The 22,857-nt window shown below is 36.8% G+C and overlaps 2 protein-coding genes across 9 annotated transcripts; both read right to left on the bottom strand.

Moving 5' to 3' along the window:
* Positions 1-371: 371 nt before the first annotated feature.
* Positions 372-11,659, bottom strand: kat7a (K(lysine) acetyltransferase 7a). 6 transcript variants are annotated; one of them, XM_067382065.1, is made up of 15 exons: positions 11,437-11,659; positions 9,297-9,438; positions 8,898-9,077; positions 7,200-7,448; positions 6,505-6,587; positions 6,334-6,420; positions 6,107-6,196; positions 5,922-6,011; positions 4,048-4,239; positions 3,852-3,941; positions 3,598-3,738; positions 3,419-3,512; positions 3,035-3,181; positions 1,596-1,702; positions 372-1,504 (listed from the first exon to the last, which is right to left on the bottom strand). In XM_067382065.1, the coding sequence occupies exons 1-15, from the start codon at positions 11,449-11,451 to the stop codon at positions 1,406-1,408; spliced, it is 1,806 nt and encodes a 601-aa protein (XP_067238166.1). In that variant the 5' UTR covers positions 11,452-11,659; the 3' UTR covers positions 372-1,405. The 6 variants fall into 6 exon arrangements, with proteins under 6 accessions (XP_067238166.1, XP_067238167.1, XP_067238165.1 ...); XM_067382064.1 differs by having other exon boundaries at positions 373-1,504; positions 5,901-6,011; positions 7,215-7,448; XM_067382063.1 differs by having other exon boundaries at positions 373-1,504; positions 5,901-6,011.
* A 934-nt stretch (positions 11,660-12,593) lies between these two features.
* On the bottom strand, positions 12,594-14,856 carry g6pc1b (glucose-6-phosphatase catalytic subunit 1b). Of its 3 annotated transcripts, none has more exons than XM_067375033.1 (5): positions 14,440-14,856; positions 14,120-14,229; positions 13,931-14,030; positions 13,430-13,545; positions 12,594-13,310 (listed from the first exon to the last, which is right to left on the bottom strand). In XM_067375033.1, the coding sequence occupies exons 1-5, from the start codon at positions 14,655-14,657 to the stop codon at positions 12,793-12,795; spliced, it is 1,062 nt and encodes a 353-aa protein (XP_067231134.1). In that variant the 5' UTR covers positions 14,658-14,856; the 3' UTR covers positions 12,594-12,792. The 3 variants fall into 3 exon arrangements, with proteins under 3 accessions (XP_067231134.1, XP_067231151.1, XP_067231142.1); XM_067375050.1 differs by having other exon boundaries at positions 13,430-13,584; XM_067375041.1 differs by lacking the exons at positions 13,931-14,030; positions 14,120-14,229.
* Between the last annotated feature and the right edge of the window lie 8,001 nt (positions 14,857-22,857).

A 22,857-nucleotide genomic window follows, 5' to 3' on the forward strand; every position in this document is an offset into this window, starting at 1 on the left:
GGAAAAAGATGCAAAATGTCGCCAACTTGTTCATTCCATGCCGTGAAAATTGGTGCTGTCATTAAAAATCATGGAGGCCATACAAAGTACTAGATGTAGTAGTTTTTGTTGTGGGGTGTACTCATTTTTGCATCACCCTAATTTGAGTAAAACTGAAAAATGTGTAATCCAAGTTATATTATTAACCTTACTTTCATGTTATAAGTTAAACAGATGTTATATTAAACTTAGTCTTGTCAACATTTTTTAAATTGTTTTTGTGTTCATTGAGATATTGTTTAGAATGTTACTTTTCAAAGGGGGTGTGCTCATTTACACTGAACACTGTGTATATATTATATGTTATATATATATATATATAAGTCTCAAGTGCTTTTTTTTTGGTCCAGACAATAGTAGTCAATGGTAGCTAAAACTGTTTGGTTACCAACATTCTTCCAAATATCTTCTTTTGTGATTTGTGTGAGTGAGTAAATGATGTGAAAAATTGTTTATTAATATTTATCCAATTAACTCAGAGAGCTTCATCAATTTAAACAGTGACTAAATTTATTTTGGAGGAGACAGAAAAAATCAAGTGCAACACATGCTACTGACATATTATAGTATAGTCTGTGTTAAATCCACTATGTGGAGTTTACAAGTGCATCATGGTAATTCTATGAGCTAAATTAAGCTATTGTGCCTGCTCACAAATTACACACTTGCTGCAATATATAGCCAAGACATGCTATGAACTAAATAAAGCTTCCACTTAATAGTTTCTGTTGTAGACCTTTGAAAAAAAATATTACTAGACAATGAAGGATAAATATATCACATTTACTGCAATGTGTCTGTTCCAAAATACAAGTTAGACTCACTTGAGCTAATAAAATATTCTTTTTACTTAGTGCAATGACTTTGGCTAATGTCAAATAGGGCTGGGAATACATAACTGGTTAAGAGGAATAAAAAAGAAATAAGAAGCCAATTAAGAGTCAGGCTCTTCAGCTCACAAAACCATCAGTGGTAGAAACACTATAATTTTTTTTTTTTCACAAATATTTAACAGTCAAATAGTCTCTAAAATAAAGAGATGCAATAGATTTTTTCCTGTGACTAAAAACAATAGTAAAAACAATTGCCATTTGAGTATCAAACACTGGTACTCAAATCGAAATAAGTTAGATGATAAGATCTATAATGCATGTTGAAATGTGTTAACCATGTTTCAAAAAACTAGAACAGGACAGTTAAGGTAGTTCGAAATGTTCTAACTGTATCATGTGACAAACACGATAAAGTTAGGATTGCAGCCTTACTTATAACTTACTGTAAAAAGAAAATGCTTTCCTATTTGTTAAGCTTTTGTAATAGTGACCAAGACCTGCTAAACTACAGCAAACAGTGAAGAGCATGCAGATTATGTTCCTTTGGGTGGGCTCCACTTCAAGGCCGTAGGGTCAATAGTCTTGCTGCTTCCACGTTTTGCCTCTTTGGTTTTCCAATCATCGATCAGATCCTAAAGATCATTCAATCATTTAGATGCATTAAAAACCACTAAAACAGATGAATGGTTACTAAAATCACTACATACATTGCATTACAATTACCTGTCTTTTTAAGATCAGGTGCTTCCCTTTCCAGTACTTCAGCATCTGGAGTGACTGTAAAGTGCTGACAATGTCTACAGGATTGACAGCTGTTTCTTGACTGATTTCTGCTCCCAAGTGTTAATATATGACAAAGAAAACAATTAGAGGAAAATCAATATTCAGAATTAAATTTTAATGATAACAATAAAAGAAGAAAATACATGACCGTTCACAAGTTTGGGGTCTCTAAGATTTTTTTAATGATTTTCAAAGGAGTCTCAATATGCTCACCAAGGCTTCATTTGTTTGATCAAAAATACAGTAAAACTGTGAAATATTAATTATTATTATCATTTACTATTATCAATTTTGAAAATAGTTGTGCTGCTTAAAGTGTTAGTTCACCCAAAAACAAAAATTCTGTCATTTATTACTCACCCTCATGTCGTTCCACACCTGTAAGACCTTCATTAATCTTCAGAACACAAATAAAGATATTTTTAATGAAATCCGATGGCTCAGTGAGGCCTGCATTGACGGCAAGATCATTTACACTTTCAGATGCCCAGAAAGCTACTAAATACATATTTAAAAGAGTTCATGTGACTAAAGTGGTTCAACCTTAATGTTATGAAGCGACAAGAATACTTTTTGTGCACCACAAAAACAAAATAGCTACTTAATTCAACAATATAGTGATGGGCAATTTCAAAACACTGCTTCATGAAGCTTTGAAGCTTTATGAATCTTTTCTTTTGAATCAGTGGTTCGGAGTGTGTATCAAACTGCCAAAGTCACGTGATTTCAGTAAACAAGGCTTCGTTACGTCATAAGTGTTTCGAAACATTCCGAAATTTCAATAGTTCACGTGACTTTGGCAGTTTGATACATGCTCCGAACCACTGATTTGACACAAAAGATTCGTAAAGCTTCAAAGCTTCATGAAGCAGTGTTTTGAAATCGCCCATCAGTAGATATTGTTGAATAAAGTTGCTATTTTGTTTTTTTTGGCACTTCATAACATTCTTGTTGAACCACTGTAGTCACATGAACTGTTTTAAATATGTCTTTAGTAACTTTCTGGGCATCTGAAAGTGTTAATTATCTTGCTGTCAATGCAGGCCTCACTGAGCCATCGGATTTCATCAAAAATATCTTAATTTGTGTTCTGAAGATGAATGAAGGTCTTACGGGTGTGGAACGACATGAGAGTGAGTAATTAATGACAGAATTTTCATTTTTGGGTGAACTAACACTTTTAATATTTTTGTGGAAACCGAAAATTCAAATTCAAATAAGAACAGCATTTATTTGAAATAGAAATCTTTTGTAACATTATTAATGTCTTTATAGTCACATTTGATCAATTTAATACATCCTTGCTGGATAAAACTAATAATGTCTTTCTTTCTGACCCCCAATTTTTGAACAGTAGTGCATGATGCAACACTAAATACCTTTAATGGATATTTCTTTTCCCTGGAAGTTGTGCAGGTAGCGCAGGAGCACTTCTTTCCAGTAGCTCCTGTAACTGATGAGGCCGAGATCAGACAGAGGCCGCTCAGGAGAGCCAACCTTCTCCTCTACTTTGGACAGCAGATAACCTGTGCAGACAACAGCCATTCACATTTTCATCTCTTTCATTAATTACAGCATCCAAACGTGCACTTGATCACACAGTAAAGGAGCTATTTTAATGCATTCTTTGCCATTTAAAAAATAGCATAAACATAAATTACGTATACTATGGTTGCAACTGTAACATCACCAATCTTTTGTTTAAGCTTAAACATATAAATGATAAAACACAGATATAAATGATCTAGATCTACTGCACTCACTGAAATCAATCAGCATCTTGCCATAACCCTGCCTCATATACTGTGGCATGGTCAGGATGCAGGAGACATTGTAGTTCAGGAATGAATTCTTTTCCTAAATCCAAATACATATTTTGATTACCACAAAAGCATCACTTGGCAAGCTAACTGAAGTTTGTGGGGCATTGGATTCAGAGTACCTTGGAGAAGTATCCTACAAGATGGCAGCCAGTATTGTCAGCTTCAGTCATCACATAGAAGAGGAACGGCTCCACATCGTAGTACAGTGTTTTGTGGTCCAGGAAGAGTTTGGCAAGCAGGCACAGGTTTTGGCAATAAATCTGCAAATGGAAAATGCCAGTGTCAGTGTGGTAGAATCACAAATTAATGTGGCCTGACTGATAGCCAATTTAAAGTTGTCAAATTTAATCAAGAGTCCTGGTGGAACATATACCTTGTTCTTCTTTCCGTCCACTTCAAAAACAGATATAGGCCCTTTTCTGTAAATCTCATCACCCGGTGGATGTTTCCACACACATTTGGCCTGATTGCAATTGAAATCAGAGAGAGGTGTAGTGTAAATGCAAAAAAACCTCATTATCGAAGAGACTGTTATTAACAGTTATTAACTGAACATGTGAAAATGTTACCATGTGACGTCGCAGAATAGTCTGACTCTTCATGTACTTTAGGCAGAACTCGCACATGTAGAGTCGGCCGAGGCGGGCGTACTCTTCGGGGTACGGCGAGTGGTACCAGGTGTCCAACTCGTAGCGGCCAAACACAATGGCCTTTATCATGTTGCCGCCCTCTGTGACCTGTCCCTCGAGCCGGAGTTTCTCCTGCAAGGACCAATGAAGGGTGGGAGAAACACAGGTCTGACAAAACGGAATGACCACACCGAGTTAGAAAGAAAAACCCTGAGGCCTACCACAGAAGATTCACATGTGAATGAGGAGGTTGAGGACGCATCAAGAGATACACTACTGTTCAAAAGCTTGGGGTCAGTAAGATTTTTGTAAAAGAAGGAAATTAATACTTTTATTCAGCAAGGATGCATTAAAACAATCAGCAGTGACAATAAAGACGTTTATATGTTTTAAAATACATTAAAATATAAATAGTTCTTTTAAATTGCAATAATATATGATTGTTTTTGCTGTTTTTTAATCAGATAAATGTAGCCTTGGTGAGCATAAAAGACTTCTTTCAATAACATTTTAAAAAATCGTACCAACCCTCAACTATTAAATGGAAGTGTACATTTTCAGAGACTGTCCTAATTAATAAACAGAAGGCAATGTAGAAATTAAAGTTAAGAATGAAATCAGCAGGAGAAAATAAGAAGGTGCATGTAATGTCAACTCAAGTTAAGATTATTCTTTTCTCTTAAAGGAAAAGTTCAACCAAAAATAATAATTCTGTCATTGCTTACACACCTTGTTGTTCTAAATTATTTTTTCTAGTTCAGCTCTAAAAGATAGTGGCATACAGGTTTGAAATGTCATGGTGGTTAGTAAATGACTAGTAATTTCCATTTTTGGAGCTGTCCCTTTAAGGAAAGTTGGGTCTTGGCAGGACAGATAAAGTACAGGGTACCTCAGAGATGACGTGTTTTTGTAGGCAGAACCCGGAAGCGAGTTAGCATTTTAGGACTTCCGGTTCCATCATGGGTTTTTTGAATGTGTTTTTGCAAAATCGCCTGAAATAAGGTCTGTGGTAAACAAAGCCTCTAAATATTTTCACGTTTTGATCCATGACATAAAACACACCAGTTATAACCCACTTATGTTTTTTTAAACTTTTACTGTGTCTTAAAATCGCGGTTGCTAACAAATTGCTAAAAGGGACTACTTCCTTTGGCGGGGACTCTAGACGTCATCATGACAAACAGGACATTTGGACAGCATTTCTCATGAAAAAGTGGATAAGCATTCATACACAGCGCATATCATAATCAGTGAGCATGTTTTTTAATAGAGTTGTTTTCTAAATAAAGTTTGAGGACGCTTGGTGGTGGTGACGTTGATCCGCGACCATGGTGTGCTGTAGTCCGTTTATAGCCTACTGTTAGCCTTTTATATCTGACCACTTTATTTAGGCTTCAAAATGTATAAATGTTGTGTTAACTTGTAAAGATTATCTTGATAGAAAAAACGTGTAAGTGTCATAAGTTTATTTTTTGTGATTTTCCAAAAGTCTATGGGGAAAATGCACAGGCTTTCGATCGAGGGAACCCGTGCGCCGCTAACTTCCAGGTTGGCCTACAAAAACACTTCATCTCTGAGGTACTCTATTGTGCCCTAAAACTTTGAATGAAACTCCATGCTACAGATGAGAGAATGGCAGTAGTGTGGAGGCTACAGTGGAAAAGAGTCCATTCGATATCCCAGAATTCAGTGGTGCAAAGGCTCATCCTACCTGCGATCTTTACAGATTCATGAAAAAGAGAGGGGAAAGGAGAAAACAAGAGGGCGAAATTGTGATGGGTCTTCTCTCTTACAAGATCATCCGAAGCACGTGCCTGGGCTTTTCTAAACAGCTCCAGGTCATAGTCACTTGTGATGTTCTCCAGCAGAGGCTCATGACTGCTGCCATGGGACGGTCTGTGCTCCTGGAGAGAGTCAAACAAGAGCTCAGAGACTGATGCATGCATCTGCTAAGGGATGTCATCATTCTTTCTTCATATATGGGGTGTGTGACACCCACCGTGTACTTGTCTTTTTGCGAAACAGAGTTTCTCTTCCTCCTCATCTCTGTCACCTTTTCCTTATACCGCAGCTGTCTCTCTGTCTGGGCCTGGAGGGGTGGTAACTCAGAGAATGTGAGTGCTAGAAATCATTTCATTAACACTGCATCTCATAGAACAGGGATCATTACTAGGGCACATATCGGTTCAAGAGTGAGGACGTTAAATACTTGGTGTGCTGCTTTACCTGTTGCCGAGCGGAATGGCGGTTCTCATCCTGCCGCTGTGATAGCGTCCTCTCATCCACATGTTTGTCTCGAGAGCTTGCCTTCACCTGAGTAAAACGTTTGATTTTTTTTTTCAGTAAAATGCAATCTGGCTGAAGGTTTAGTCCAAAAATGGTAATAATAACCCTTACCTTACACTCATCTGCTGAAAGGTTATGGTATAGTGGACATCCAGATATTGAGAAGTGCCTTTCATGTTTCCCTGTCAAATGTCCTGAAAGAAGAATAAAGATTGAATTTAAGTATTTGAGTGTTTGAATACTGCATTAAAAAAAGTCTGTACACAAAACATAAATAAAACCAATATTAATACATAAATGAATAACACAAAATACAATACCATTCAAAAGTTTGGAGCACTAAGTTTATTCAGCAAGGACACATTAAATTGATCAAAAATGCACAGTAGAGACATTCATGTTACAAAAGGTAAAGGTCATCAAAGAATCCTGAAAAAAAAAAAAAAAAAAAATCAAGCAGCTCAACTGTTTTCAACACTGATAATAATAATAAATGTTTCCTGAGCAACATATTACAATGATTTCTGGAGGATCATGTGACACTGAAGACTGGAGTAATGATGCTGAAAATTCAGCTTTACTAACACAGGAATAAATTACATTTTAAAATACATTACAATAGAAAATAGTTATTTCGAATTGTATTTTTTTTTTTTTTTTTTTACAATATTGTTTTTACTGTATTTTGGATCAAATAAATGCAGCCTTGGTGAGCACTACAGATTTCTTTCAAAAGCATTAAATTCATTTCGACCCCAAACTTTTGAATGGTATTGTAAATATTCTTAAAGATTAAAATAGAGGACCTGGAATCCAATTACCAAGTGAATTACAACCAGGTGTGGGGCACTTCATGTTAAAGTTGTAGCTCTCATGAAAGCGCCGTCTTTTGGGCCGGTGAGCAAGGCCGGATTCTTTCAGTGACAGTTCCTTTGCCAGGCTCTCATCATGAGACACATTTGGGCTGGACATGTCAATGTCAGACTCAGACGAAGGAGCGTTGCCTGTGGGCGTCCTGGGTGGGGACTCGTCATGGTCTGCGCTTTGTTTAATGTCTGGATGACCAACACAACAGAAAACCGGACCATATAAAAGGTATATTCTAATCATAACATGAAAACTAAATATAAATGAAAACTACAATAACTGTGTAACTAACTACATAGGAGAGGGAGAATTAAACAAAACTATAACAAGAGGAGGTTAAACTGAAGGAATAGCTCACTACATACAGTACAAAGCACTCTTGAATGCAGGGATTACAATATCGATCATATTTATCAGTAACCTACAGTATAAAAATGATTCATTATATGATGATCAATCTTGTTAAAATAACTGGGTTGAATATTTATAAAATTTTAATTGATTTTAGTTGTCCAAGCATGATTTAATGACGGCTTTTTTTTACTTTCTCCAGACAAATTTTAATACATTCTTCAACTTATTTTTTAAATATAATTCAAATGTAACTAATTTCAAAAAGCAAGATGCATTTGAAATGCAACCTAGGGTAGTTTTATTGAAGCTTGAGGCAAAATATTTAAAAAAACAGATTAAACTGAGTTATCTATTTTAGGGTGTTTATTTGTTGTTTGTTTATTTATTTGTTAACGACATTAAACAAATAGAGAGTGGTGCATATGAATTCAAATGATAGCAAATGACAACGGGGAAAAAATAGGCAAAAGCTACAGAATAACATGAAATGAGATATTAAGAAAGTTCAATTAATTACTTAATTCAATTTGTACAGCTTAACAATTAAGAATTATGAAAATGATATAAACTACTGTTCAAAAGTCTGGGGTCGCTAAGATTTTTTATGTTTTTGAAAGAATTCTCTTAAGGCTTCATTTATTTGATTAAAAAATACAGTAAAAACAGAAATATTGTGAAATATTTTTACAATTTAAAAAAAGTGTTTTCTATTTAATATATTTTAAAAGATAATTTATTCCTGTGAAGTCCAAGCTGAATTTTCAGTATCATTACTCCAGTCTTCAGTGTCACATGATCCTCCAGAAATCACTCTTAATGTATTGATTTGCTGCTCAAGAAACACTTTCTTTCTATTATCATCATTGTTGATATGATTCATTATCAAATTATATCAAAACAATTGCACTAAAGATTTTTTGTGGAAACTGATACTTTTTTCAGGATTCTTTGATGAACAGAAAGTTCAATAAAACAGCATTTATTTGAAACAGGAAACTTTTTTTAACATTATAAATCTCACTTTTGATCAATTTAATGCATCCTTGCCAAATAAAAGTATTAATTTCTTTCAAAAATGTAATCTAACTGACCCCCAACTTTTGAATCCTAAAGAAAACTCATGAGAAAGCTCATGTTGTGTAAAGTTTACATGTTTTATGATCTGTGACAAAAAAAAAAAAAAAAAGATAAAATGAAGAGAAGCACATGTGAGCAGAGCTAAGCATGGAGATACTCAAATGAGGGAAGGCATGAGTGAAGAACCATGCGGTTTCTCCTCCTACCCCTCTCTGAGATTTCCCCATGCTGCTCCGTGTCTGAGCCAGAAGAGCGACTCTGCCGCAAGGGGTATTTCTTGGGCGAGACTGTCACCCCCTGCTGTTGACTACGAGTCACACGACGGGTGGAATAGTTCACCACCTCCTCTGAAACCGGGGCAGAAGGATTCCCCACAGGACTGGAATCTAGAAACAAAGCTCTCAGGTTTGTTCGTCACCCATCACGCTTTCTACCAATCAACCCATCACCTATAAGATTACAATTACTCTTATTTTATTTTGGGGCAAGTAAAATCACATAATTTCACATTCCTTCAGCCCAATGAAAAAGTAAATCATATTTTTACAGAAGAGTTCTTAGGAGAGCAATGCCTGCTCCTATCAGTCCAACATCTCGTGTCCTACCTTGTGAGTTACGGCTGAGTCTCAGAGAGGATCGAGTGAGGCGGGTGTTTCTAACCGTGTGGGTGTCACTCTCTGAGCTGTCTGTGTGCTCAGCAGAGAAATCTGAATCCTCTGTACCCTCAGAGCTACTGCCCGCATTTCTCTAAGAGTCAGAAACATCAAAAACTTCTTGGTCACTGAATACAAATGCGACTCTTGACCACAAAACCATAAGTCGTAAGTCATAAGTCGCACAGGTAGCAATAGCCAACAATACATTGTACGGGTCAAAATTATAGATTTTTCTTTTATTGCAAAAATCATTAGGATATTAAAGGGATAGTTGAACCAAAAAATGAAAATTTGATGTTTATCTGCTTTTACCCCCAGTGCATCCAAGATGTAGGTGACTTTTGTTTCTTCAGTAGAACACAAATGATGATTTTTAACTCCAACCGTTGCCGTCTGTCAGCTGTATAATGCGTGTCAATGGTAACGCAATTTATAAGAATCAAAAAACATGCACAGACAAGTCCAAATTAAACCCTGCGGCTCGTTACGACACATTGATGTCCTAAGATACGAAACGATCGGTTTGTGCGAGAAACCGAACTGTATTTATATAATTTTTTACCACTAATACACCATGTCCAACTGTGTTCAGCACTCACTTAGTGAGGTCTGATCGCGCTCTGACAGCCGAAGTGATGTCTCGCGCTTATACTTCGATGAGTGCTAGACTTCACTTTGGCTGTTTGGCTGTCACTCGCATTATTTGACTGACAGACGGCAACGGTTGGAGTTAAAAATCATCATTTGTGTTTGACTGAAGAAACAAAAGTCACCTACATCTTGGATGCGCTGGGGGTAAGCAGATAAACATCAAATTTTCATTTTTTGGTTCAACTATCCCTTTAAGTAAAGATCATGTTCAATGAAGATATTTTGTAAATTTCATACCGTAAATATATCAAAAATGTATTTTTATGAGTGGATATGCATTGCTAAGGACTTCATTTAGACAACTTTAATGGTGATTTTCTCAATACTTTAATTTTTTTGCACCCTCAGATTCCAGATTTTCAAAAAGATGGCCAAATATTGTCCTAAACCACACATCAATGGAAAGCTTATTTATTCATCTTTCAGATGATGTATGAATCTTAATGTCAAAAAAATTACCCTTATGACTGGTTTTGTGGTCCAGGGTCACAAATTTGATCTTTTTGTTGTTATACTTATTCATGCAAGCTTATTCATGAAAATGAATATTTAATACTGTTAATTAGGGTAACTTAACTGTGACAAAAAAATCAAATAGCTCCACTTGACCTGTGACAATGACCCTGGTGAGTTTCTCCTAAAGTTTTTCAGTTTAATTACATAGACCCAGGGTGCTCCAAGAGGTCCATTAAGACTTACCTAAGTCTAACTACTGATCTGCATTATATAATGTGGTAATATTTGTTCATATTCTTTATAAAACTTAAGAATATAAACTTTATTATATTATCTTCAATAACAGAAAACTATACTAATAAGACTTGACTGGTTTGTCCCTGGTTTTAACTATATTAATATAATTAATAGTAAATCCTGATAGTAAATATTGCATTATCAGCATGAATGAAAACATACAATAATAGGTCATTACAACGACTTTAGGCATTTTCCTTGCATCACAACAATAAAAGTCTGAACTGATGGTAAAATAAATATCAATTATTTGAGACTGTATTTTATTTATTAATAATAAGCTTAAAATATACAAACCTTTATTTTGTATTTTTTATAAAGTGTTTGTGTTTGTTAAAGGCAGGAAATAACGTATTTAGTAATTAAACAGATAAGTTAACTTAATAGATAAGTTAACTCCAATTAACTGGTACATTTCGAGCCAAAACTTTATAGTTCTGGGCACCATCTACACATTCCCCACATTAACATTAACAAATGAACTTGAAAAAATGTGACAGTCATTTGCTAACGACGGCGCCCATGCAAACTGCTGTGTCTCGTGTGTGTGTGTGTGTGTGTGTGTGTGTGTGTGTGTGAGGGAGTGAGTGAGTGAAAGGAGCGGATTGCACATGAACACACAGGTGTGTGTGATGCGAGCGCTGTGTAAGCATGTGCGCAGCTGGCCTGTAGGACGCACTCATACCTTCCGCCGCGGCATAGCGCTTCTCCAAGACTCTTCCTCCCTGCAGCCGATGCACACGGGTTAATGTCGGCTTGATTTCTTCATGCAGTTAGATCGAATAAACCTGCCGATGGCCGCATGAGTGATGTATTCCTGTGGAAGTGAGGGAAACATTAATTAGTTATGAGGAAACACAATTTTATCTCTGACAACCGCGGGTCATGACTGCGCGCGTCTGTTTACACTCAACACTTCCGGTAGAAAAATCTAATGTAAAGGTCTCACGGAAAACGATAAACAAGAGGAAGTAACTATTATTATTAAATAGACATGGCCGATTTATTTAGAGTTATCATATTTATTAACTGTTTACAAATGTTTACTGAGTAAAAACACAAATAAAAGTGATATTTACCGTTGTGCAGTTCCTCTGTTAATACTTCCGTCGCTAGATGGCGACACTGATTCGTAATGTCACTGATGATGAAGACATTCAGTGTCTATTTATTGATGGTTTTCATTTTATAAAGGTTTTGAAACTCAATTTGAATACATTTGATACACTTACTTTACTGTAGTATACCATAGACAAATATAAAATTGTGAAACGTATATCACCTAGTTATGCACAATATATATCATCATCGTACATGTTTATTGTTCAAGCTCAATTAAAAAACAACAACAACAACAAACTGTTCGATGGTTCATAATAGTTACCAGGTTACCAGGGCTAGTTGTCACGCTTTTTACTCCAGTGAATATCTCTTATTAGTAGGCTTATTTTTTGAAAGCCAGTTTCTCTGTAGGCATATTGAACAAAAGAGAGGCTCTACTTGCTCTACTGTTGCTCTGCTTAATTTGTATACATTAAAATTAAAAGCATATGTGACCCTCGTCCACAAAACCAGTCATAAGGGTCAATTTTTTGAAACTGAGATTTATACATAATCTGAAAGCTGAATAAATAAGCTTTCCATTGATGTATGGTTTGTTAGGATATGACAATATTTGTCAGAGATACAACTATTTGAGTGTGCAAAAAAATCTAAATATTGAGAAAATTGCCTTTAACGTTGTCCAAATGAAGTCCTTAGCAATGCATATCCACAAAAATATTTTTTTGATATATTCATGGTAAGAAATTTACAGAATATCTTCATGGAACATGATCTTTACTTAATATCCTAATGATTTTTGACATAAAAGAAAAATCGATAATTTTGACCCATACAATGTATTGTTGGCTATGTGACTTATGACTGGTTTTGTGGTCCAGGGTCACATATAAAGTAATCTTATGTTTTCTAGAATAATACAAAACAGGCAAAGTATGGAAAAAAGTAAATACATATTTAATTAGCAAAAATAAGAATTTTATTGTGCTTTTATTCTGTTGAATACATTTGCTAATGTGCTTATGCAGTAAGGTACAAAACCTATAGTGGTTAGAGGCACAGTGGCGCCCTTACAAAAAGAAAGCGCATAGAAGAGAGCATGAGTGCTAGTCGGTGGTCTGAATGAGTCTAAGAGGCTCAGGAGTGGCAGTGTTGCTGCTGTACAGGTCAGTCTGTAAATGGCGCTGTTTCCACAGCTCTTGTTTTTTTCCAGATCACCATGACTAGGCAAATGGAGGCTCAGCCCTAGGCCGAACAGGGCGCCAGTGTTGCGGAGGAGGCCAGCGAAGGGTGTGGTGTCCAGATGGACCCATTCAGACTGAATGCACCACTTCTGTGCCTTCATTAGGCTCCAGTAGGGGTCTATTGAAGCAGCATCCAACAAAGCATAAAGCCCCAGCGCAACAAACACGAGACAGAGGATGGTGTGCACATAACCCTTCAAGCTTGCTGAATAGATCCAGGACACTCTGTTAAAAGCCTTGGCCACTGCAATTCCTGTATAGTGAAAGGGAACAATCACTTAAGAAACCGTGTGCTGAAACCAAGAGGAGTAAGAGATCTTGTATGTCATTTTAAAAGGCAGACTAATATGAAAAGCGTATTGTGCAACTGACCCGAAACAACTCCAGCAAAGACCTGATGTGGGAAATGAGCTGCAATGAAGACTCGAGAAAGACTCACACACACCTGCACACCCCAGAAAAGAGCCCAAAGAAGACCCTGCAAGCACCTAGTATATGGCACAAATGCAAAGGAAGAAGAAAGTTTACTATTAATATTAAATAGCTAAACATTGACATTCTTCAAAAGGACCTTGACTATTTCTTTGTGTGAGTTAGACTAATTTGTCTAACCAAAATAAACTGCATGTTTGCAATATACAACTTGAGCTGTTTACAAGCTAATGAGGTATTTCCATCTAGTTGGAAGCCAGGGAAGATACCATAGATTGTGATATGTTGTTCTAGTCCCGAGACAAAGTACTTTCCTTCCTCTTTATCTCAGTTGTTTTGGAGGATTTCTTGTGATTCGGTCTGATATTATCTTATAAATGAAGTCTTACTGAGTACTATATCAAAAGAGGGAAGGAAGAAAAACAGGACAGAATCCATCACCATCTTTTTAGGGTGTCACATCCCTGCAAAATCGGCAGCAGTGATGTGATCATGGAATAGTATACCCCTGCAGCTCCCATCGCATGACCGGAGGGACTTCCTAGAAGAGCGAACAGAAACCGCTGTGAAATCTGCTTTTGATTTAGTGTTGGTTGGTCTATAAAATGAGAACCATCAGGAGACACTCACCGGGGCCAGTCTCGCAGGTCATGGGGAACTGTTTGATTTGTGGTAGAGTCAAGTTACCATAATAAACAGTTTCTTTAACCCACCAATAAGGACGCTCGCCAAACATGAGCCTGTTTAATGATTTAAAAAGTAGATCCGATTAGAAGGAGCTTCATGAGGATAAATTCATTACAATACAAACAGATGTTCAATATTGAAAGATTGCTTTGTTTTTGTTTTTTTGATCATTCTTTTATTTGCTTTCAGTCAGACTCACTTTTAACATATTCTAAAAGGGTATTCCTGGATATTTGCAGAAAACAATATAATTTCACACTTACCATTTGAGGACTAAGTTGATCCAGTCTCCCACAACAGCAACCCAGACCAGCTTCACGCCCACTGCTGATTGTAGGTGGTACCAGATGGGAAAAAAGACTAAAAATGTTGTACGCAGGTCTGCCACCGTAGACACGAACGTAAACCAGCTTTGGGCATGCCCGTAATGCGTCTGCAGGTATAACGTACTGCTTATCCCATACCCATACAAGACTTCCATTACTACTGTCGGTCTGCTATAAAACAACAGTATTATGAATATTCATTCTCAGTATTTGGATAACGTTGTCAGTCTCAGCGTGCACAAGTCACTATTTGTAAAATCTCATCATGTTGTTTTCAGTGACTTGAATCCAGAGTGTCATGCGACGACCAGCATGAATTCGGTCTGCTCCTTTTATCCATCCTCTCAGTTGCCTAGTCACTGGGTGCCACCTGAGCTTTGGACTCTGTGGGGTAAATAGAGTGAAAATTGTCTCCAAACATTAAACGCCATGCCAGTCATTAAAGGGGTCCTGTGTTGTGCATGTGTGTAAAGTGGCAGGTTTTGGGTGCTAAATTTAGCTCTCGTTTACAAGAAAGGCACTCACTAGGTGATGACATTCATGCCTGTGGACACGTAGGGCTCCAGACTCTTTGTCCTCTGAGGTTGTTTGTTACTTCAATATATAAGTTACATATAAAGGTTGAGGTCTATAAGATTTTTAATGTTTTTGCAAAGTATCTTGTGCTCACTAAAACAGCATTTAAAGCATTTGATGAAAAATACAGTAAAACAGTTATATTGTAAAATATTATTACAATTTACTAACTGTTATTATAAAACGATTAGTTCCTGTCCTTGATTCTGGTTGATCAATAGCTGTGTTTTATTCAAGATAAAACACGGCTATGACCACTTCACCCAACTGTTCTGTGTATCTTGAAGCTTACTGTATTATGTAGAAGAGTATTGTGAGAAAAGATCGAGTGAGTGAGTTTATTACCTGCATTCAGATTTAGCATTATCCTTTGTTCATAATAAAAAATCTGTTTAAAAGTCCGATGTATTATCTTGTCCTTTTAACAGTTAAGGGGTTTTCCCGTGACTGACAGCGTTAGTCAAAGCATTTGTCAATTGCATCTTGTTCTGTGTTCACAACAATTCAGTCTTTTCAATGTAAAAGTCTTCGCTACTGACTGACACACTCATAAAGACAGTCTTTGCTGCCATTTAATGTACACTGTGTGAAGTTCCTAAACGTAATTTAGGGAGGAGCGAGCCCATCTAATCTTCCAATCAACATCCAGAGTATATAAGCAGCTGCTTACCTCTCTTCAGTCTCAGCTGTTTCAGCATCCCTCCACCTCCCCAAACTCCACCTTCATTTCAGGTACCTTGCCCTATGTAATCACATCCTATATTTATTCACTGGGGGGTGTATCAGAGCTCGAGTTGAAGATGCTTCATCGAGCCCCTCCTCAGTGGACAGCAAGCCAAATTAGCTAACCTAATACCCTAAAGATTATATGGGCAAACAAACTCGTTAAATTGCCAAAAGTATTGGGACACCCCTCCAAATCATTGAATTCAGGTGGTCCAATCACTTCCATGGTCACAGGTGTATAAAATCAAGCACCTAGGCATGCAGACTGCTTCTATAACATTTGTGAAAGAATGCGTCGCTCTCAGGAGCTCAGCTAATTCAAGCGTGGTACCATGATAGGTTGCCACCTGTGCAATAAGTCCATTCGTGAAATTTCCTCACTACTAAATATTCCACAGTCAACTGTTGTGGTATCATAACAAAGTGGAAGCAATTGGGAACAACAGCAACTCAGCCACGTAAAATCACAGAGCGGGGTCAGCGCGTGTTGAGGCGCACAGTCACCAACTTTCTGCAGAGTCAATAGTTACAGACCTCTAAACTTCATGTGGCCTTCAGATTAGCTCAAGAACAGTGTGTAGAGAGCTTCATGGAATGGCCGAGCAGCTGCATCCAAGCCTTACGTCACCAAGTGCAATGCAAAGCATCGGATGCAGTGGTGTAAAGCATGCCACCACTGGACTCTAAAGAAGTGGAGACATGTTCTCTGGAGTGATGAATCACGCTTCTCTGTCGATGGACGATGGACGAGTCTGGGTTTTGGCGGTTACCAGGAGAACAGTACTTGCCTGACTGCATTGTGTCAAGTGTCAAGTTTGGTGGAGGGGGGATTATGGTGTGGGGTTGTTTTTCAGGTGTTGGGCTTGGCCCCTTAATTCCAGTGAAAGAAACTCTTAATGCTTCAGAACAACTTTGGGATGAATTAGAGCGGAGACTGTGAGGCAGGCCTTCTCGTCCAACATCAGTGCCTGACTTCACAAATGCGCTTCTAGAAGAATGGTCAAAAATTCCCATAAACACACTCCTAAACCTTGTGGAAAACCTTCCCAGAAGAGTTGAAGCTGTTATAGCTGCAAAGGGTGGGCCAACTCCATATCAAACCCTACGGATTAAGAATGGGATGCCATTAAAGTTCATGTGCTCATAAAGGCAGGGTCCCAAAACATTTGGCAATATAGTGTATATTTAGAGCCCGAGCACTGATGGTGTGAGGACCCTATTGTAATTGCTCAGTCAATTCTTCTTCTCTGAAATGAATTGCATTTTTGAGGGCCTAAACGTTCTCAAAAACTCATGAAACTTTGCATACGCATCAGAAGTGGTGAAAATTTACATTTGATATGGGTTTCAGAATTAGGTGTAGCAAAATGATTTGAGCGCCACCTACAAAATTTCAATTAAGTGCCCTTTGCACTACGTTTCACATACAGGTATGGAATTTGGTAGACAGATCTAACAGCCCAATACCTACAAAAAAGTGCAAAGTTTGTAAACCCAACAGGAAGTGAGATATTTTGAATTTTCTCTACAAAATTTTTGCAGGTTTTGCCATTTCCAGATGTTGTAATTTAACGAACTCCTCCTACAGCTTTAATCAGATCAACATCATATTTGGTCAGTCTAATCTAAAGGCCTTTGCGACGTTAAATATCAAAGATCTAGAGTTTCCGCTGAAGGGCGTGTCTGTGGCGGCCTGACAAATTTCGATGTTTCGCCATGAAACAGGAAGTTGTTGTAACTCGGGCATACAATGTCTGATCTGCCGCAAACTTCACATGTGTGATGAGAGTCCTGGCCTAAAGACGTCTATATGACAATATTCAGTTAGTCATAGCATCACCTGCTGGCTTCAGGAAATGGCATGCTTTGCACTTTAATTCACTCCCAGAAACACATTTGTATATCCCATGAAGTACCAAACATGCTAGAAACACTTTAAATCATGCAACACTTGGTTAAGTGCTAATGTATGCGATTAACGCCAAAACAGAAAGTTGTTGTAATTCAGGCATACAATGTCCGATCTGCCCCAAACTTCACTTGTTTGATAATAGTCCGAGCCTGAAGACATCTACATGGCAATATTCAGTAATAGTCGAAGCGCCACCTGTAGGAAGCAGGAACTGTGGTGCATCAAAATGACTTTGCCATATTTCTCCTCTATTTATCCGCTTAAATGACTATTGCCCACAGTTTTCCTAAGGGCCCTTTCATCGCTGCTTGCAGCTTTAATTTAAAATGTAATTTATTCCTGTTGGATTAGATGGTGAAATACAGTCTTCAGTGTCACATAATTCTTTAGAAATCATTCATATGCTGATTTGCTCAAGAAACACTTATTATTATTAACAATGTGATAAACAGAAATGAAGTTGCTGAATAAGTTAACAACAAACAACAACAAAAAATTACTGACCGCAAACTTTTGAACAGTAGTGTATGTATATATATATATATGTAATATGTATTGTATTGAAATTTAGGGGAAAATTATGTGCTGTGACAAAAAAAATTGCCACAAAATAGTGAACCATAGCTCAGTTCCGGTTCACTTGTGTGGCCATCAATTGAAGAAGCAGCAGGATATTTCTAGAGTTTGCCTGAGACTTTCACGTGACACTGTTTACCTTGACTTGACATGATACCTAATTTCCAGTAACCGCTGGAGGCCTGTTCGTGCGAAGACTCACGACTCTGTGAGATGGCAAATTTTCCATTGGCTTCCAGAACTTCTGAGAGCAGTTGCTTGAACGACTCAACCATGTGGAAAAACAAAGATGGAACATTTCCAGAGCAGACTGTAAACAAGAACACTACCTGCAAGGTGTTAAGAGCTCCACAATGTTTACAGGTGCCATCTCTATGGAGACCTTTTAGCGTAGTCAATGTACAACATATACAGTATGTACTGATGGACATTGTACTACCATAATAAAACAGCTCATTTGTGTTGCCTTCATGCATTTTAGCATGCTTTGCGTTTTGATTTCTGCTGTTAAACATGCATTTTAAGTCCACTGCAGTCAAAAGTTTTGTTCTCATGAGGAAAATGTAGCTCACATACACAGGAAGACATAAAGGAAGTGCTCAGTTTACAAAGGGTAGCACAATCTCACACCATCTGGTCATGTCCAATCTCTGAAGTCCGCCCCCCTCCCCCCCGAAACAGCGGATAAAACAAAAACAAAAAACAATGGTCCGTTCCTGTGTGTATAAAGCTTTGAAAATAAATACTGTATGCTTTCCACCACATGTTCTTCTGAATTGTGCACATTTATATTTTGTTATGCAAATACTGGTCTGATAAAGATGTTCAAGTGAGAAAGAAGATCATCATTAACGCAAAATTGAGCAGTTTACGTGTATGTATCATCTTCTGTCTCTGAGCGTGTTGGATAAGGAGATATGTTACAGAGTGAAGCAGCAATTTTCTTAACATTAGACAGAAGCACTTGCTTTGCTTTCTCTCTTTGTGTGGTAATATTTTGCATGATAACATACATATTTGATTGTGTCATGCATACATTTGAACTATATGTTTTTCTAGTTTGTTGGTTTTTGTTGGTCATCATCATCATCATCGTCATCAATCAGTCATGAAATTAAAATGATGTTTTTGCAACTAAAATGTTCCATTATCTAGAACCATTTTAAGTTACTTTTGAATTCACATTGTTTCTTATTTAAGTTTTTCTTTTCTGAGTCCTCATTATGCAGGCAAGTCTTTGCCTTTTATTAATCCGCTGAACTGAACTGTCTATAATCGTGCAGCCCACAGTTGGAAATCGTAATTTGTATTCCCATTGGGAGTGCTGAGGAAGTTAAAGCAGCGGCTGTAGAGCTTGTGCAACCCTTGGAACCTATGGAATTTTAAGCACAAGCCAGAAGACATTACTCTTTCTGGGATTTCTTGGAATTCTTGCAGTACATGATACACAACCACTTAACATCCCCTCTGAGAAACTATGGGAAACGCAGCAGAGCTTGGATAAGTTGATTCTGTGCTGTTGAAACAGGTTTAATGCAATATTATTGCAGAGATATTTATAAGCTATTATAAGCTATTTTATAGCTATTTATAAGCTATTTTGCATAGTGTGTTGGATAAAATCTTTAAATAAAACTTTTAAAAATGATCTACAGTGCCAAATGTATTCACACCCTACCCATTTGCAACTCTTAACTGAATTACAAATCCTACATTGTTATTCTAAGCACTGAAAATAAACCAGTCTCCCACAGTCTTTCTTCTTCTTTTTTTGTGACATTGTTTAAAGTTTGAAAACAGATTGATGGAGCTGCAGAGTTTATTGGCTGGGAATGATATAAAGATATACCAGTCTACTAAGGGAGTGTACTTGAAATACTCAGAGAAAAACATGTAAAAGCACATCTGGAGTTAAACTGTTGTATGGAAAAATTGGTTGTTTTCTTAAGAGAAGAAAGTACAAATTGTTTTTGCATATTACAAAGAAATGCTACAAGAGAACGAGATTTAGTGTGTTAAAAAACTGTACTGGAATCCTAATCACACCAAAACAAAAATGTAAAGCTACTATTGTTTAAAAAAAAAAAAAAAAAAAAAAAAAGTTCTACAAAATATGAAAGCTCCTCCTTTAAAACATTAAAATTTAATTTTGAATGTCAGTGTTTTTAAATAAAAATCACAGAGAACAAAATGCCTTTTGAAGCACTGTTGTATGTGTGAAGACCATAATAGAGCCATGATATTTGTTTGTTTTTCTTCAGGTCTCTCTGGATATTGACAGAACTGTCTGTTCTTTGTCAGCAACACCTTGTTCATCACTCTGACAGTTCACTTTGAGTTCACCCCAGCGTTTAACAAATCACAGCAGATAATTAAATCGTCTCACTGTGTTTTTTCAGATCACCAGTTTGTCTGTTTGATCTGTTTTAAACTGTTGTTATTGTTTGTAACTGTTTGACATGACATGTAAAAGACACGTTGTTTAAATCTGAGACGTTGCAGCACAGTGATAAATTCTTCTACCTTATAGGGGAGAAGGGGCTAGTTGTCACAGGGAGGTTGTTACAGGGGCTGTAGGTCTATCTCACTATAAAGAACAGTCAATGACTGACTACACAAATGTGTTGGACAGTTTGGGGCAAATTGTTACATTTTATTAGGGCAGTTTGTCATGTTTTTAAATGTTATAAATATATGGAATTAATTAATTACAAAATTTCTTAGACTGGCCCCTGATCCAGTGTGTTTTCCTGTCTGGGGCCCGAGATGCATGCTGAGATAGGCTTCGGCCTCCCACGACCCTGGTGAGGCTCAACGGTATGGAGAATGGATGGATGGATTTCTTAGCCAAAACAATAGTTCAGTATTTTTGTATGTTTTGTTTTTATTTTTGCTGTCGCATAATTTATTCCATTGGTTTTGTTTCATAATTGTTTTTACAGTTTCAATTTTGGCATGCTCATCTGTGATAGCCCCAATAAGTCAACATTACATTAAAATAGTTGAAATGTTCAATACATTATTGTACTGAGAAATGTGACAACTAGCCCCGCTTCTCGCATATACATATATACATTATATATATATATACACAGCACTGTGCAAAAGTCTTAGGCACGTCAGTATTTTCACCCCACAAAAAATGGTTTTAAGCTAGTTATTTATATATTTTGCTGTAGAGTGTCAGCAGGAAATTTCAGTTCAATTTTCCAAACATTCATTTTCCCATTAATTGTAATAATCCAGTGAGATTTTTGAATACACAAGGAGTCTGACAACGGCTGGTGCTCCACATAGAGATCTGATCTCACCATCATCGAATCCGTCTTTGATTACATGAAGAAACAGATGAAACTGAGACAAACTAGATCCAGAAGAACCATGGCTGTGTCTCCAAGACGCTTGAAGAAACTGACCTCCAACAATACAGTACATTACGGAAGAGGATTAGGGCCAAGCAATAATAAAAAATAAAACCATCTTGAGATTAAAGTTAAATTTCGAGAAAAAAGTCAAAATAAAATGTTGAGAATAAACTCATTAAATTATGAGAAAAAAGTTGTTAAATTACAAGAAAAAAGAGTTTATTCTCAACATTTTATCGACCTTTTTCTCGAAATTTAACGTAATTTTTCTCATAATTTAACGAATTTGTTCTCATAATTTAACAACTTTTTTCTCATAATTTAATGACTTTATTCTCAGCATTTTATCTCGACTTTTTTCTCGAAATTTAACAAGTTTTTTTTTCTCGTAATTTAATGAGTTTATACTCAACATTTTATTTCGACTTTTTTCTCGAAATGTAAAAAAAAAAATTCTCGAAATTTAACAACTTTAATCTCAAGATGGTTTTATTTTTTATTATTGCTTGGCCCTGATCCTCTTCCGGAGTTTTAGGCACTTGTGTAAAAATGCTGTAACGTGAGGATGCTCTCAAAAATTTACTACCATAATTTTATTTTATTTATCAATTAACTTCTACTAACCAAATCAATCAATGTTTGGTGTGACCACCCTTTGAATTTAACAGCTTTTGTCCATGTACACGTGCGTATCGTTTTTCAGGTAGCTTTGCAGGTTGGTTTCTTCAAGCATCTTGGAGACATGGCCACAGTTCTTCTGGATTTAGTTTGTCTCAGTTTCATATGTTTCTTCATGTAATCACAGACGGATGTGATGATGGTGAGCTCTGATCTCCATGTGGAGCACCGGCTGTTATCAGTCTTATTGTGTATTCAAAAATCTCACTGGATTATTACAATTAATGTCAAAATGAATGTTTGGAAATGTGATTTGATATTTCCTACTGACAAAAGATATAAATAACCGGCTTAAAATCTTTTTGGGGGGTGAAAATATTAATGTTTTTGCACAGTACTGTATATATATCAGTATCATTTAATGAAGGAGAGTAAAGTATGTGTAAACTAAGATAACATGGACATAACTGACACGGCTTTTTCTCTCTAAATGTACCATCTGGAATTCATTGACTGCTGAGATCTTGACAGAATATCTGTATATGTTTATATGGGGGATGGGTGTCTGTTTGAGGCACAGAA

Source organism: Chanodichthys erythropterus, chromosome 3, assembly GCF_024489055.1.
Source record: "Chanodichthys erythropterus isolate Z2021 chromosome 3, ASM2448905v1, whole genome shotgun sequence".
NCBI classification, from domain to species: Eukaryota; Metazoa; Chordata; class Actinopteri; order Cypriniformes; family Xenocyprididae; genus Chanodichthys; species Chanodichthys erythropterus.

What these genes read in the sequence shown, in the direction of transcription:
- kat7a (XM_067382063.1), bottom strand. An exon ending in GCCATTCCGCTCGGCAACAG is followed by an intron (nt 6,197 to 6,333) that starts GTAAAGCAGCAC and finishes CCACCCCTCCAG; the next exon opens with GCCCAGACAGAGAGACAGCT. An exon ending in TTGTAGGATACTTCTCCAAG is followed by an intron (nt 3,513 to 3,597) that starts GTACTCTGAATC and finishes ATTTGGATTTAG; the next exon opens with GAAAAGAATTCATTCCTGAA.
- g6pc1b (XM_067375050.1), bottom strand. Translation starts at nt 14,657, where the DNA reads ATGGAAGTCTTGTATGGGTATGGGATAAGCAGTACGTTATACCTGCAG. An exon ending in ATCAACTTAGTCCTCAAATG is followed by an intron (nt 14,230 to 14,439) that starts GTAAGTGTGAAA and finishes ATCATTAAACAG; the next exon opens with GCTCATGTTTGGCGAGCGTC. An exon ending in GACCTGCGAGACTGGCCCCG is followed by an intron (nt 14,031 to 14,119) that starts GTGAGTGTCTCC and finishes TCGCTCTTCTAG; the next exon opens with GAAGTCCCTCCGGTCATGCG.